Here is a 12,895-nt window from a genome sequence, read left to right on the forward strand (position 1 = left end):
CTGGATTAAGGAGAAGGATTGCCGAGACGTGGACTTCTGGTAAGGGCCAGCTTTCCAGAAAGGGTACGTGCTCAGGAGACCGGATTTCCCTTGGGGTCACTCTAGGATGTTTGTTCACCAGAAATTAGGTCTAGGAAGCTGTGACCCAGCTCTGAGTGTGGGGTGGGAAGCTTCCTGATGAACCTGATGAACTGCCTGGTTTAAAGGTTAAAAGTTGTCTGTGTTGTGTAACTGTTTGAGTTTCTTTATCCATGTAGAGAGGGAGAGACGTGAGAGACTTTACTTGTCTAGTGTTAAAAACAAAATTTCCTAGACATACTGATATTTAGCAATTGTCAAAGTTTATCAGCTTGCTAACAGGGGATCAGCAAGATAATAAAGCTTATGCTTTGGGTATGGAAAGGATATGGAAATTGATGGGTTATATAGCTGGGATATAGAAGACTTACACAAGCAGTTTGGGGGGAAAACACCTCCCCAATTAGGTAAAGATTGTAGTTTCATTACATATAGTAACAAATGTTATATTCAATCCCATTATTACAGAGGAAACATGGATGAGGAGGCTTTGTGTAGCTGGGGGCATTGGCTGTCAATCAGAGATTAAAAATCCAGTACATTTTAGAGGCAAAGAATGAGGATACATCTGTGGCTGCTAACTGTAATCATAAAGTTTCATTTCTTAACAATGGTGTCTGTTGATCTAACTGTCATGGATGCACAAACCACAGACACAGCAGCAAATAATGAGTTCTGATCTGAAACAGGGCTCTTGGCACCAGGAATTTTTCTCAAGCAGCAAGCAGTGCAGCTAGCATATAGTTTACAACCTCCCAAACCTCCACCCACCCACACACCTTTTTTCCTTTAGTTTAGAGGCAATTTTTTTTCTCTGAAATTAGAATTATCAGAGATTGAATTTTTCCCACATAAGTTAATTTTTCAGATAACTGTCATTTGCACCTTTAAGTAATGTAACTTTTCTTCTTGAAAATTTAAAAAAAGATTTTAATTTTATATGCTTATGAAAAAGAATTCTAATGATGTAGAAAAATGAAGAGAGTATGAGTTCACATCCTGTCACCCAGATGATGTTAGATAAACATCATCCAAAGAACCTTTATGTATACATAAAACAGCAGACCAGGTAGACAGACAGAACAGGCTCACAAAACTTATTCTGAAAATCTTGAGGCTAGACATGTTTTAGAGTTTGGAATTTTTTGTATTTTGATAAGATAATATGGTATATATGCTGTATATCTTATAATACCTTCCATCAGGATCTAGGTGATACTTCATAATTAAATATACTAACATTTCTGCATATGAATGTTTAAAAGGCTGCAAATAGCCTCACTTAAATTCAGGACAGATTTTGCTGCTAAACGACTTATAAAATAACTTAAATTTTCACAGCTCTTTTGATTTCAGAATTACAGGTAAGGAATTTTGGACCTGTGCTTTCATAGAATAGGATAATATAATACATGCTTTTTTTTTTAGAGAAAAAGTAATCAATTTAATTGTACCCACAATTGACTGAATAAATAGAAACTGAAGACGAGACCAAAGGAACTGCCATACTACACAAAATGTTTCTTTATCGCAAGAGATACTATTTTTAAAACTACCTTTCTAAGGTTAAAAGAAGAGAGTAAGAAAAATAATGAGAATGGAGTTACCATGTTGGAATAATTTCTGATGGGCGTCTTCCAACATGTTTTCAGTACTGTTAGGCTCAAGGCCCTCCAAATATTCTGTAACTTTCTCTTTGGTACCCTTAAATTCATAAGTAATATAATCTACACATATAGATAATGAAACAAAATTAATATAGTGCCTAATATCTAGGAAAAATAAAAATAAATTAATTTGTTATATAGTAGTATGTACTTCAATATCTAAATCCTTGGACATTACTACAAAAGACATAATGAAGCAATGAGATGCTTGCTCTATGTATAATAAACAAGTTTGTATTTAATAGAAATTATAAGAAGAGAAGCCATTCCATTCAAAATGAAAGCAGAGGTGTGATGGACAACAGAATAAAACCCAGTATTAAGTAATTATGGAGAAGACTTATTTGTACAAGAGAAATAGAAAGTAACCTTAATGGAAGTAAGAATAACGTGATAAATGCTAGGTGGAGAAAATGAAGGTTTATGTTATTGATGAAAATGAGCAGTGTCTTCTTTTCAAGAAAGACATAATTTTCTATGTCTAGTCATGAGATGGGATAGTGAAAGAATACATCAGAAATCATACACGTATCTACATACCTCACATGTTGGAGCACCCATTTAGATTTTTAAGAGGTTTGAGGTCTTGGAGACTATGTCCTTCAAAAGTTGATAGGAAATTGGAAAAATCTGAAAAAAGCAGCAGTATTTAAGAGGCTACAGAGAAGTTATGTGGCAGACCTTTGGAAAAAATATCAGTTAAGACTGAAAGCCAACAGGAACTCTCCAAATGAATCATTTCAATGTGTAATTTTCACAACATAGATTTTTTAACATTGTGCTGCAAATTGTTTTTCAAAAAAAATTTTTATGCTGCAAATATTTTTAAAAAGATTATATAGGATGGCAATAAAATATTGTAAAAAATAACCTTTATGAAATTCATTGGTACCTCTATAGTTCATTTGTCTCTACTAATTTAATAATGTGTAGTTTAAAGTCTATTAAAAGAAGACTCCTATCTCTCCCTTTACACATTTTCATTTGGTTTCATTGTTTTGCCAGTAATTGTACCACTGCTGTGAAACAATTTTCAACTAAATACTTATCTGGAAATGCTTAGTTGGAATTAGCTCTTTCCAAGAAATGATTGTGCAAACCCTGAGTCCCAAACCTTTCATAATTAGGTTAAACTGTGTTTTGGCTTCAAAATCTTTCACTTATTTAAAACTCAGTGAACTCTTCCCGCAAATATTGGCTAGTGGTTCACGGGTTTCCAATGTATTATTCTCCCAGTCAAGTACTGTATATTCAATTCCATCTTTAAGTCTAGTCAACTAGATTTAAAAATTAAAAAAGCAAAATTTAAAAACCAGTCCTTTAAGCACAACACTTTCCCCACGAAGGAATAACGGAGACTTCTCCGGAGCAGGCGCGTAGGTTCCAACTTTGGACAGTCCCTCGAAGCTCCGCCCCCCACGTACTCCTCGCCCCTCTTCCGTACACACCGCCTCCGGAGCGGGAGTCGGACGTCGGACGTCGGACGTCGAGCGGAAGTGACGTGCAGGGGCCGCCGGAGGTGTCGTTGCTGCGTTGCGCGACTGGGCCTGAGAGTGGAGTGGGGCCTGCGTCCGGGAACTTAGCGCGATGTCGATTGAAATAGAGTCTTCCGAGTAAGTCCCTTGGTAGCGGATATTCGCGAAGTGGCGGGGGCCGGGAGGCGAAGGTTGGAAGTGAGGGGGTGGCAGCTGCTCGGAGGAGGCGTCCTAGAGGCTGGGGAGTGGAGGGGCATTTCCTTTCTCACAAAGAAGCTTCTTGGATCTGGCTGTGGAGGAGGCGGGCCCTCAAAAAAGCGGACGAGAAGCCCAAAGCCCCATGGGAGGCGGTGCTGGGCTAGGGGAAGGACGTGCCTTGGAGACCTGAGTTCTAGCCCTCGTCGACTCCTGGTGCGCCCTGTGGCTGAGCAGATTAACCACCCAGGCTGGACTCCGGTCTGATTGTCTGCACAAGGGGGCTGGAGTCACAGCCTTCCTTCTCTTCCTGCCCCCATTGAACAGTGTGGTTTGTTTCCTCTGTGCTTGCACGGCCCTCTGCTTTCTTCTGCCTAGCACTTAGCCAGTATTGTCACCGTTTATTTGCTCACCCTGCCATCCTCTAGGCGCCGAGGGACTCCTTTTCATTATAGTCCTAGTTACTAGCACACCGTAGAGACTGAATGATTGCCTTTGGAATTAATGAACGACTAGCTATTTTATCAGGTTGTATCTGGCGCTGAATTTTGGTTAGTCTGTGAGCTCTGTGTAGCCACAAAAGAGGGACAGAATCTGGAGATTGGGCCAGGCGAATGATAGATTTGGGGAAAAAGGGTCTAATGAGTGACTGGAGAAGGTCTTTAGTAAACTTCTTCAGGACGTCTAGTGGACTTCTGCAGGATGCCATCCTCCAGTTTGGTCTTGCCAACACTTAGTAAATGTAGCATTTGTGCCCTGACTGTAAGTCCGTAAGCGTTCAGAAGACCTGCCTTAGGGAGAAGGGACGTTTATTCATTCACCAAGTATTGAAGTCTGTTGTGTACTTGTTCTAGACCCTGGGAATATAGTAGTGAATGAAAGACAAAAATCCTTGCCCTTATAGAAAGTACACTGTGATTGAGGAAGGTAAACAGCAGACATAAACAGTAAGTGAAACAGGCTTAGCAGATGGTGATAGGTGTTGTGGAGAAAGATAAAGCAAAGAAGGGTAATGGAGAACTCTGGCAGTGACGACAACTAAGTCAGGGCAGGAGTTGGAAAGGATTCCATGCTTTGGGGCCTGAATAAAAGCGAGAGCTGACCATTCTCCCAGCCTTGGGCTGCTACTAAGTATTTTCTATGCTATTCACACTATAAGCAGTGGAGTCAACTTTCACCAGCCCGACAGGGTAGGTATTTTTCTTAACAGATGAGGAAACAAATATATGTTAACTGACTTGTCCAGAATAAATGACAGAACTCTGATTCAAATCCCAGCCTGTTTCCAAAGCTTTTAGCTCTTCATGTGCTGCATTGTATTTGAAGGAAGTGGATTTGCTTTTGGCTATGTCAAATATGAATTTTTTGCAAGGATGATGTCTCATTTGGGGAGTGTAAATGGAAGTATGCTGTGGAAGGTAGTGTGGTACTGGCATAGCAGGGATCCAAGCCTGGGTATCTCTTAAAGGGACTGTGAGATAAAAGACTGCTCTGAGTAGCAGTTACCAGTTCCCTCTGTAGAAACTGTTCTTAAGTTTTCCTGTCCGTGGTGTATGCTCTCACTGACAGCCACACTGTCAGTCTGAATCTTAATTTTTCCACTAATCTCTGTTTCTTGGCCAAGTTTAGATCTGTAAAATGAGCATAAGAGTAATGCCATCCTCATAGGGCTGTTTTGAGGACATTTAGAATCCAAAATGCTTAGAACAGTACCTGATAAATAATAAACACACAGTGAACATCGGCTATTGTTTTTTGATTATTATTTCTCTCCAGGGAAGGGGAATTGACTAAATTCCAATCTGAAATCCCTTCCAACCAGGACAGTGAGACCCCCTATACTAGCGCTGTCCAGTAGAAATACAGTGTGAGCCACGTGTACTTTTAAGGCAAGAGAAGAACAGTGTAGCACAGCATTGTGCAGTGATCTTTTACTGTCTCTGTGAACAGATTCTTCACCAGACTCCTTAATACTAAGCCCAAGATCAAGTTTTAATCATATTTAACTATAAATAAGTTTTCTGTTACATGCTGAAAATTATTGCTTGTTCTCTCAATATTTGGAGATTGTCTGGGTCCTATTTTCCTTGGGAAACTGAATCTACAATGTTTTTATTTCACTTGTCCTGAATATTTGGTAATAAAGACAGTGGGTAGGTATTGTTTTTGCAAGTGAGGACACATAGCTTTGTTTTGATTTTATGTGCAATATAGCTCTACTTATTTGTGTTCAACAAATCCCTTTTAAGAAAGTCTCAGTTCATTTTCTGGATTGTCATTTAAAAAATGAACCAAATCATCCAGTCATTTGGAATGTTTTGTGTCAATGACTAGGTTTAAAATATTTTACTAAAGGTGTGCAACAGGGTTATCATACGAATTAATAAGAAACTTGGCATAAAAATAAAAAGATCTCTGACCTTGAAAGTAAGAGAATCTCCTTGGTACTAACTTGCTTTCTAGCTGACTGTGAGACATTGGGCAAATTATTTCCCCTCTCTGAAACTCAGTTCTCCTATTTCTGAGTTGGAGGTAGGACTGGATGATCCCTAAGGTCTCTTGTAACTTATATTCTGTGACTTTTTTGGAAAGTAGGTAGTGAAAGGAGGATGGTTGAGTAGGAGAAATAAACTGGGGTGGGCTTTATTTTGTGGCCTCTATGGTGGGTGAGGATCCCTGAGCTGAATGACCTGCTTTCTTCTTTCAGTGTGATCCGTCTTATCATGCAGTACCTAAAGGAGAACAGTTTACATCGGGCATTAGCCACCTTACAGGAGGAGACTACTGTGTCTCTGAATACCGTGGACAGCATTGAGAGTTTTGTGGCTGACATTAATAGCGGCCACTGGGATACTGTTCTACAAGCTATACAGTCTCTGAAATTGCCAGACAAAACCCTCATTGACCTCTATGAACAGGTAAGAGTGAGGGTGATGCTGATCCCTATAGGTTGGTTTATTGTGGGCCCCCTGACTAACAGGCATTTGTAAGCATTCCTTCAAGTATTATAGGTAACAGCCCTGAAAATTACACTGTCAAAGTTTGAGTGCTATTCTGTGTTTTTCTGTCTTGGAAAAGCTAAGATTCTCCCAAATTGAAATTATTTCTTAAGTGACCATTAAATGAACTATTCTAACACCAATTGTTCTGATACCAGCTAGTGTACTACAATTTAGTTTTGGCAGTAACCACCCAGAGTGAATGCAGTCCCCACAAGTTAAGGGCTCCGTCCTCCACAAGACTGCCTTTGCTTCAGACACCAGCTACACTTTGGGGTCTTGGGCCACCTGTTCTTCTGACCAACTGGCTACAAATTTGGGGGTCCCCATGACCCCCTTAGAATTGATAATTCACTAGAATGACTCAGAACTCAGGAAAGTGACATACTAATGATTGCAGTTTTATTATCAAGGGTACAGCTTAGGACCAGCTAAATGAGGAGACATAATAAAGGGTGAGGTTTGGGGAGGGTACTGAGCCAGAGCTTCCAATACCTTCTTCCTGTGGAATCAGGGTTTGTCTCTCACCTGGCACATTCACCAACCAGGAAGCTCCATTGAGACTTTTGGGGAGTTTCATTTAATCTCTAGTTCTTCAGCCCTCCCCAGGGTTGGGCTTGCTCAAAGCATCTGCCCTCTAATCACATAGTTGGTCCTTCTGGTAACCAGCCCCTATCCTGAGCCATTTCCTTAGCACTAACTCAGGTGTGATGCAGAGGGCTCATGAGTAACAAAGATATTCCTATTGTTGGGGAAGTTCCAAGGATTTTAGGAGCTCTTTGCGAGGAAACCAGGCCATAGATCATAAAGTTATTTATTATACAACAGAACAGTGTGCACTTTCTGAAAAAAAGAATGTAATGTGGTTTGCAGTAAAAATAGGGAAGTGGGATTGTTTCTTTACAGTCTACACGAGTTCAGTAATTCTCTAAAGAAAATTTTGGTAACTGGAGAAAGGTTTCTTTGGAACTTACTGAGATATTCCCATATTTAGTTTTCCTCAGCATGTGTATTCTGAACAAGAGGCCTGAGAGGAGAGGAGATTGGTAGGTAAAAATGAAGGATGGAAGTTGAAGGATTGAGTTATTACTTTACAATTACTTTAGTTGTCTACCTGAAATTGCTTGTGAAAAGGAGAAGGGGCATTTCCCAATATTGAAAATCACTTTGGCAGGCCATTTCTGGGTCAGAAACTGTACTGAAAAAGACATATTAATAAGGGAATGCATTGAAACTGCCATTTTCTTTCAATTATCCAGGTTGTTTTGGAATTGATAGAGCTCCGTGAGTTGGGTGCTGCCAGATCTCTCCTGAGACAGACTGACCCCATGATCATGTTAAAGCAAACACAGCCAGAGCGGTATATCCATCTGGAAAACCTCTTGGCCAGGTCTTACTTTGATCCTCGAGAGGTATGACTGTGGTAATGAAAAGAAATTGTTAACTTTGAAAACATGCAATAATGTAATCCTTTTTTAACCATTTTATTGGATACTTTTTTTGCAATTTTGACTTAATTTTTGCGAATGATACTTTTTAATTTACTTTGGTTGAAATCTGCGTGTGTTAAAGAGAATTATCTTGTTCTGAGTTTTCTGAGTGTTTGAGGGCCTTCCCTCCCCCACACACCCTGGTTTTTAGGACTGTGTGTTGATTAGTGAAGAAGCAGAATGTTTATTCTGGTATCATTTCCACATTAGCCCAAGTGCTTAATTGGCCCTGAAGCGCTGCCTTACTGTTGGTATGTTCACTGTGCATTTGTGTCCCTTGCCACTGACAACTCTAGTTTCATTCCAGTTCTTTTAGTCCTTAAAAGCTTGTGTTTTGCTTCTCCGCTGACTATGCTTACTGGTAGAGCATGGTGACTGATACTCTTTTTTTCTTTCCAAACCTTATCATATGTGTAGTTTCATTCTTTCTCACCCAGCCTTTTAATAGAAGCTGGTCTAAACAGGAGGAAGAAGAATTTAATAGGCACTGGATAATGGGAAGTCAGAGTAAACTTACAGAAACCAAGAGGTTAAAGGAAGGAGTTTAGATTACCTGGACAGAATTTAAGTTAGAACTTCTGGGCTGGGAGTCATTGACAGAAACAAATTACTGAAGAATATAAAAGAATCTCTGCAGATTTTTCAAACACTGGAAAAACGACTCTGGCTTCAACATAGTCTACTTGGACTCTTTTCAGAAATAACTGGATTGGCTGACCTCAGTCTATCTCAGCTCATACTTTTGAAATGCAAGTGGGTAGACTTTGAGAAGTTGTCTTTAAAAACTAATTGATTTGATTAATCCTCTATGTAACTGGGTAGTTTCTTTTTATGTTTTCCTTTTTGAATATTTCTGCTTGATTATTATTATATATGTATTAAGCACATTCATATATTTTGCTGCTTCTTGGGAACGATGCTACCCCCTCTCCTTTTCCAGGCATACCCTGATGGAAGTAGCAAAGAGAAGAGACGAGCAGCAATTGCCCAGGCCTTAGCGGGGGAAGTCAGTGTGGTGCCTCCATCTCGTCTCATGGCATTGCTGGGACAGGTAATTAAAGTCTGTGGAACTGAAATTACTCTGAACTCCTGGTAGTGTTTCCTGTATATAAACTGTATGTATGAGCTAAAAAAAATCAGACATCCTAAAAACTGGGAACTACCTATAGAGCTGCTTGTACCAACAGCTGTGCTGTGCCACCTTCATCTTTCCTGGGAACGGCAGGATAGTGGGTAAGGGTGTACAGTCTAGAGACAGAATTAGGGTAATTGTAGAATTTATCATCCTATCTGGTATACCTTGAGGACACTGTTGATCATCATGCCAAAACACTAAAACAAACTGGAGCAAATAATTCACCATAGTTAGAATATGAGCTCTCTCACCAGCTATGTAGTCTTCAGCACATGACTTTTCTGGTCCCGTTTACTTATCATAGTGTTGTAGTTGTAGTAAGGGTTAAATGAGATAAAATGCACTTAAAGCAATTGTGTATTATCTGGCACCTTGTAAACACTCAGTAAATGGTAGCTGCTGGTGGTGTTTCTTTTTTTTAGTAGTAGTAGTACTAGCATTGTCATTATTTATAAAGCTACCTAGAGTAATAGATGTTTTATAAACAGCACAGGGCACAAATGATTAATAGAGATGTAAATAGCCTCTTTGCACTAAATCTGAAGTTTGAAAAGGGCCCAATATCTTTTTGTTACAGGCTTACAGTGATTCTGAAATTCAGGATTAAGCTGCTTTTTTCTTAATTTACTTCTTATCAAAGTAGTAGATGTGCATAATTTAAGTAGTATTTCAGGGTTTTTAGTGAAAAACAGTCCTGTCTGCCCTTCTCCACCTTCTTTGCACAATCATTTTTTACTATCTTCACATTTACCTCCATAGCGAAATATCATGCTTATAATGTCATATTTTGATTTAAAAAATTTCTTTTTAGACATTAGCTATTACTTTAGTGGATGATGATTTATCTCATCCCATTCGCCACAACATACACACATTCTTCTTCTCCGGGCTTTCAGTAGTTATATCACAACTTTTGGTTAAATCAGTTCAATGTTTACATTATTACCTTTCCATAAATATTACTCATAGCCAAAAAAATTGTTTAATTTCTTACATTGTTTTTATGATTTCTTTCAGTAATTTCTTAATTTTTTTCTTTTGCCTAGTTTTCTGTGTACCGCTTGTAACCTCAGCCTGAATCTTTTTGGCATCTGTAAACATTCCCTCTCCCCGCTTCTTGCTGATACTCTCCCTGAGGCCCTTCTCTCCCTTGTTCCCATCAGGACTAATTCTCATGGCTTTCTGCACCAGGGATTGTACTGGGACTTCTTTCATCTTCATACTGAGAGTTCTATGCCTCTTTCGTTGGGTCGTATTTTTTAGATCCATGTTTTCCTCTTTTTTATAGTTTAAAAAGTTTAGAACCTTGTTTTGATGGAGTACTTCTAGTAACTTCCTGAGAAAGGGTACATGGAGATAAATTTTTGAGACTATTTGTGTAAGCAATGTCTCTTACCTCTCCTTTTTATTTTGAAAGTTTTAATTGTTGATTCTGAAATGTGCACATAAATACAAAGAAAATAAAAATCATAATAGACTCTCACTATGCAGAGTTTACATGTGAATGTTAACAAGTTGTTTTATTTCATAGTATTTATGCGTATTTTTAATGTGTACATGAAATATTTTTAATGTTGAGGTCTTTAGGAAAAAATTTTTTTTTTTACCATAGTTAACAAATAGCCACATTTAGAGGCTCTGCAGAAGGTAATGTGAGGAGAAGCCATGTGTGCACTCATTCTGCAAATACTAAGCACCTAGTGTGTGCCAAGCATTGCTTAGATACTTGTGGTACATCCATAAAATAAAGATGTCTGTCTTGGAGGAGTTTATATTCTTGTAGCAAAGATAGACAATAAATTATAAACATAACATTTAAGCAAATTATAGTATGATAGAAAATAACAAGTATTACGATAAATAAAAAACTTAGAAGAGATTAAGAGGAGTGAAGCATGGTACGTACATCAGCAGGTTACAGACATTTGCCAAGAGGGGGAGTGTGGTGTACAGAAAAGAAGGCCAAAAAGTGGCCTTCATCAGTGGGAATGGCATAACTTGATCTGGTGCCCCAAACTCTTCCACCATTAATATAGTGGGCTAAATTTCATGCTTAGCACCCAAACTCTGCATGGGGCATTGGGTATGCTTAGCTTTTTGTTGAGAAATCATGCATAAATTAAAGAAAGATGGATTGTGGTGGGGATAATGCGTAAGGGAATTGGTTCATTTATTCAGTCAGTCTCTAGTACTTACACATAGAAACTGAGTCCCCTAAAACAGGGAAACTGGAATGATAGTGCAAGTTACTTTTTCCCTGCATTTAAAAAAAAATTGAAATATAGTTGATTTACAGTGTTGTATTACTTTCAGGTGTACAGCAGTGATTCAGTGTGTTTTATATGTATTCTTTTTTAGATTCTTTTTCATTATAGGTTATTGTAAGATACTGAATAGTTTCCTGTGCTGTACAGTAGGTCTCTCTTTTAATTCAAGTTTTCAAAGTTTTATTTTCCTCCCTGCATTATCCCTGTGTTCTTTGAGTTCCTTTTTATTACACCTGTTTGTTTTGGTGCCCAAGTTTAGTAACTTTCCTCAAGTATTTAGTGATCCCTTGTTGTTGGTTTATAGTTAAGAGTGAAACACTGAAAAGCTGAAAACTATGTGGGGATGGGATGGAAGGAGGAATCTGGGAATTGATAGGGTTCATTGAGTGAAGATCTTCATGTGTGAGTATTTATAGATATATTCTCTTGGACTAATCAGCTTTTCCAGAGAGTAATCCTCTAGTTTCTTGCCTGGGGAAGGTATAAATTATGTCCTGGGAGCCAGAGGTGGGAGGATACTGGTGAGGGGTCGAGGGTAGAGAAATCTCACTGTTTAGCATGTGAGTTTGCTCTGAATCTCCATGTTTTTATGTAGCTTCTTACTTATACCCTGCCCCTCAGCTCTGCCTTGTTTTCCAGAGCCCAAGATCTCAACTATTCCAGAAAATAGAGCACCCAGCGTCTCCTGAGGCTTGGGCAAGGCAGTCACCTGACACATTGGGTTAGGGGAGGTCCTGGACATTGACTGCTCTTTATACAGATTTTATCATTGCCTCATGCCCTGCCTTTCCTTGAGGGGTGTGTGTTGCCTTCCATTCCTAAGCCTTTTAGGAATTTTCAAGGTAATTTGACTTGTTGCTTGTAGCTTCCTCATCCCCATCTTGTATAATTAAGTTTCATTTTTCACTGCTCTTCTTGGTTGCCACTGGTCTATTCACTTTTTAGGTTCTGAAATTTAACATTTTTCTTCTGGTTTACCTCTTCTATTCTCTGTGTCTTTTTGGGTATTTACCTCTTTTATTCCTTTATTATTGTCACTTAGTGGAGTTTCTAGAAAGAGTGGAAATAAACTCTGTGTTCCTCCACATTTAATTAGTTAGATGTGAGGAGTGAGTGAGGCTTTTGTTCTGGGTTATTACCCTTTTAGGATTCTGGCTTCAGTGACTTAGTAGAGAATATAAAAAGAAAGGTTTGTTAGGATGGACTTAGAGACTGCAGATGAGGCATACAGTCAGTTTTGGATGTACACTAATTTTGAAGTGCTGTGGGACATACAAGTCTAGTAGATGTACTGGGATTTTTGAATCTGAACTGCAACCCATGAGGTTTTGGCTAGGGCTATAGATTTGGAAATTGCAGTAATAGTTGCAGCCATAGATGTAAATATAATTACCTAGGAAAAACGTAGAAGAAAAGTAAAAAATTGAGAAGGAAGCCATAGGGAACACAAAGTCAACAGGGTAAACAGAGAAAGAAACAACCAGAGAGATTAAAAGGGAAGCCAAGAATAGGGTGAGAAACACAAAGAGAGGAGTCTCAAGAAGACTAGTGGTGATCATGGTCGAGAAATCCAGGAGCATGGGGCAGAT

The 12,895-nt window shown here is 38.8% G+C and overlaps 1 protein-coding gene across 1 annotated transcript in view; it reads left to right on the forward strand.

Annotated features, from left to right (window-relative positions):
- Positions 1–3,199: 3,199 nt before the first annotated feature.
- Positions 3,200–12,895, forward strand: part of SMU1 (SMU1 DNA replication regulator and spliceosomal factor) — a 28,198-nt gene continuing 18,502 nt past the window's right edge. The window contains exons 1-4 of the mRNA XM_010967369.3: positions 3,200–3,358; positions 6,123–6,333; positions 7,674–7,826; positions 8,845–8,955. Of these exons, the coding sequence (XP_010965671.1) occupies positions 3,333–3,358; positions 6,123–6,333; positions 7,674–7,826; positions 8,845–8,955 (501 nt within the window). The 5' untranslated portion in view covers positions 3,200–3,332. The remainder of the gene's footprint in view (positions 3,359–6,122; positions 6,334–7,673; positions 7,827–8,844; positions 8,956–12,895) is intronic.

The sequence above is a fragment of the Camelus bactrianus genome, chromosome 4, assembly GCF_048773025.1.
Source record: "Camelus bactrianus isolate YW-2024 breed Bactrian camel chromosome 4, ASM4877302v1, whole genome shotgun sequence".
NCBI lineage: Eukaryota > Metazoa > Chordata > Mammalia > Artiodactyla > Camelidae > Camelus > Camelus bactrianus.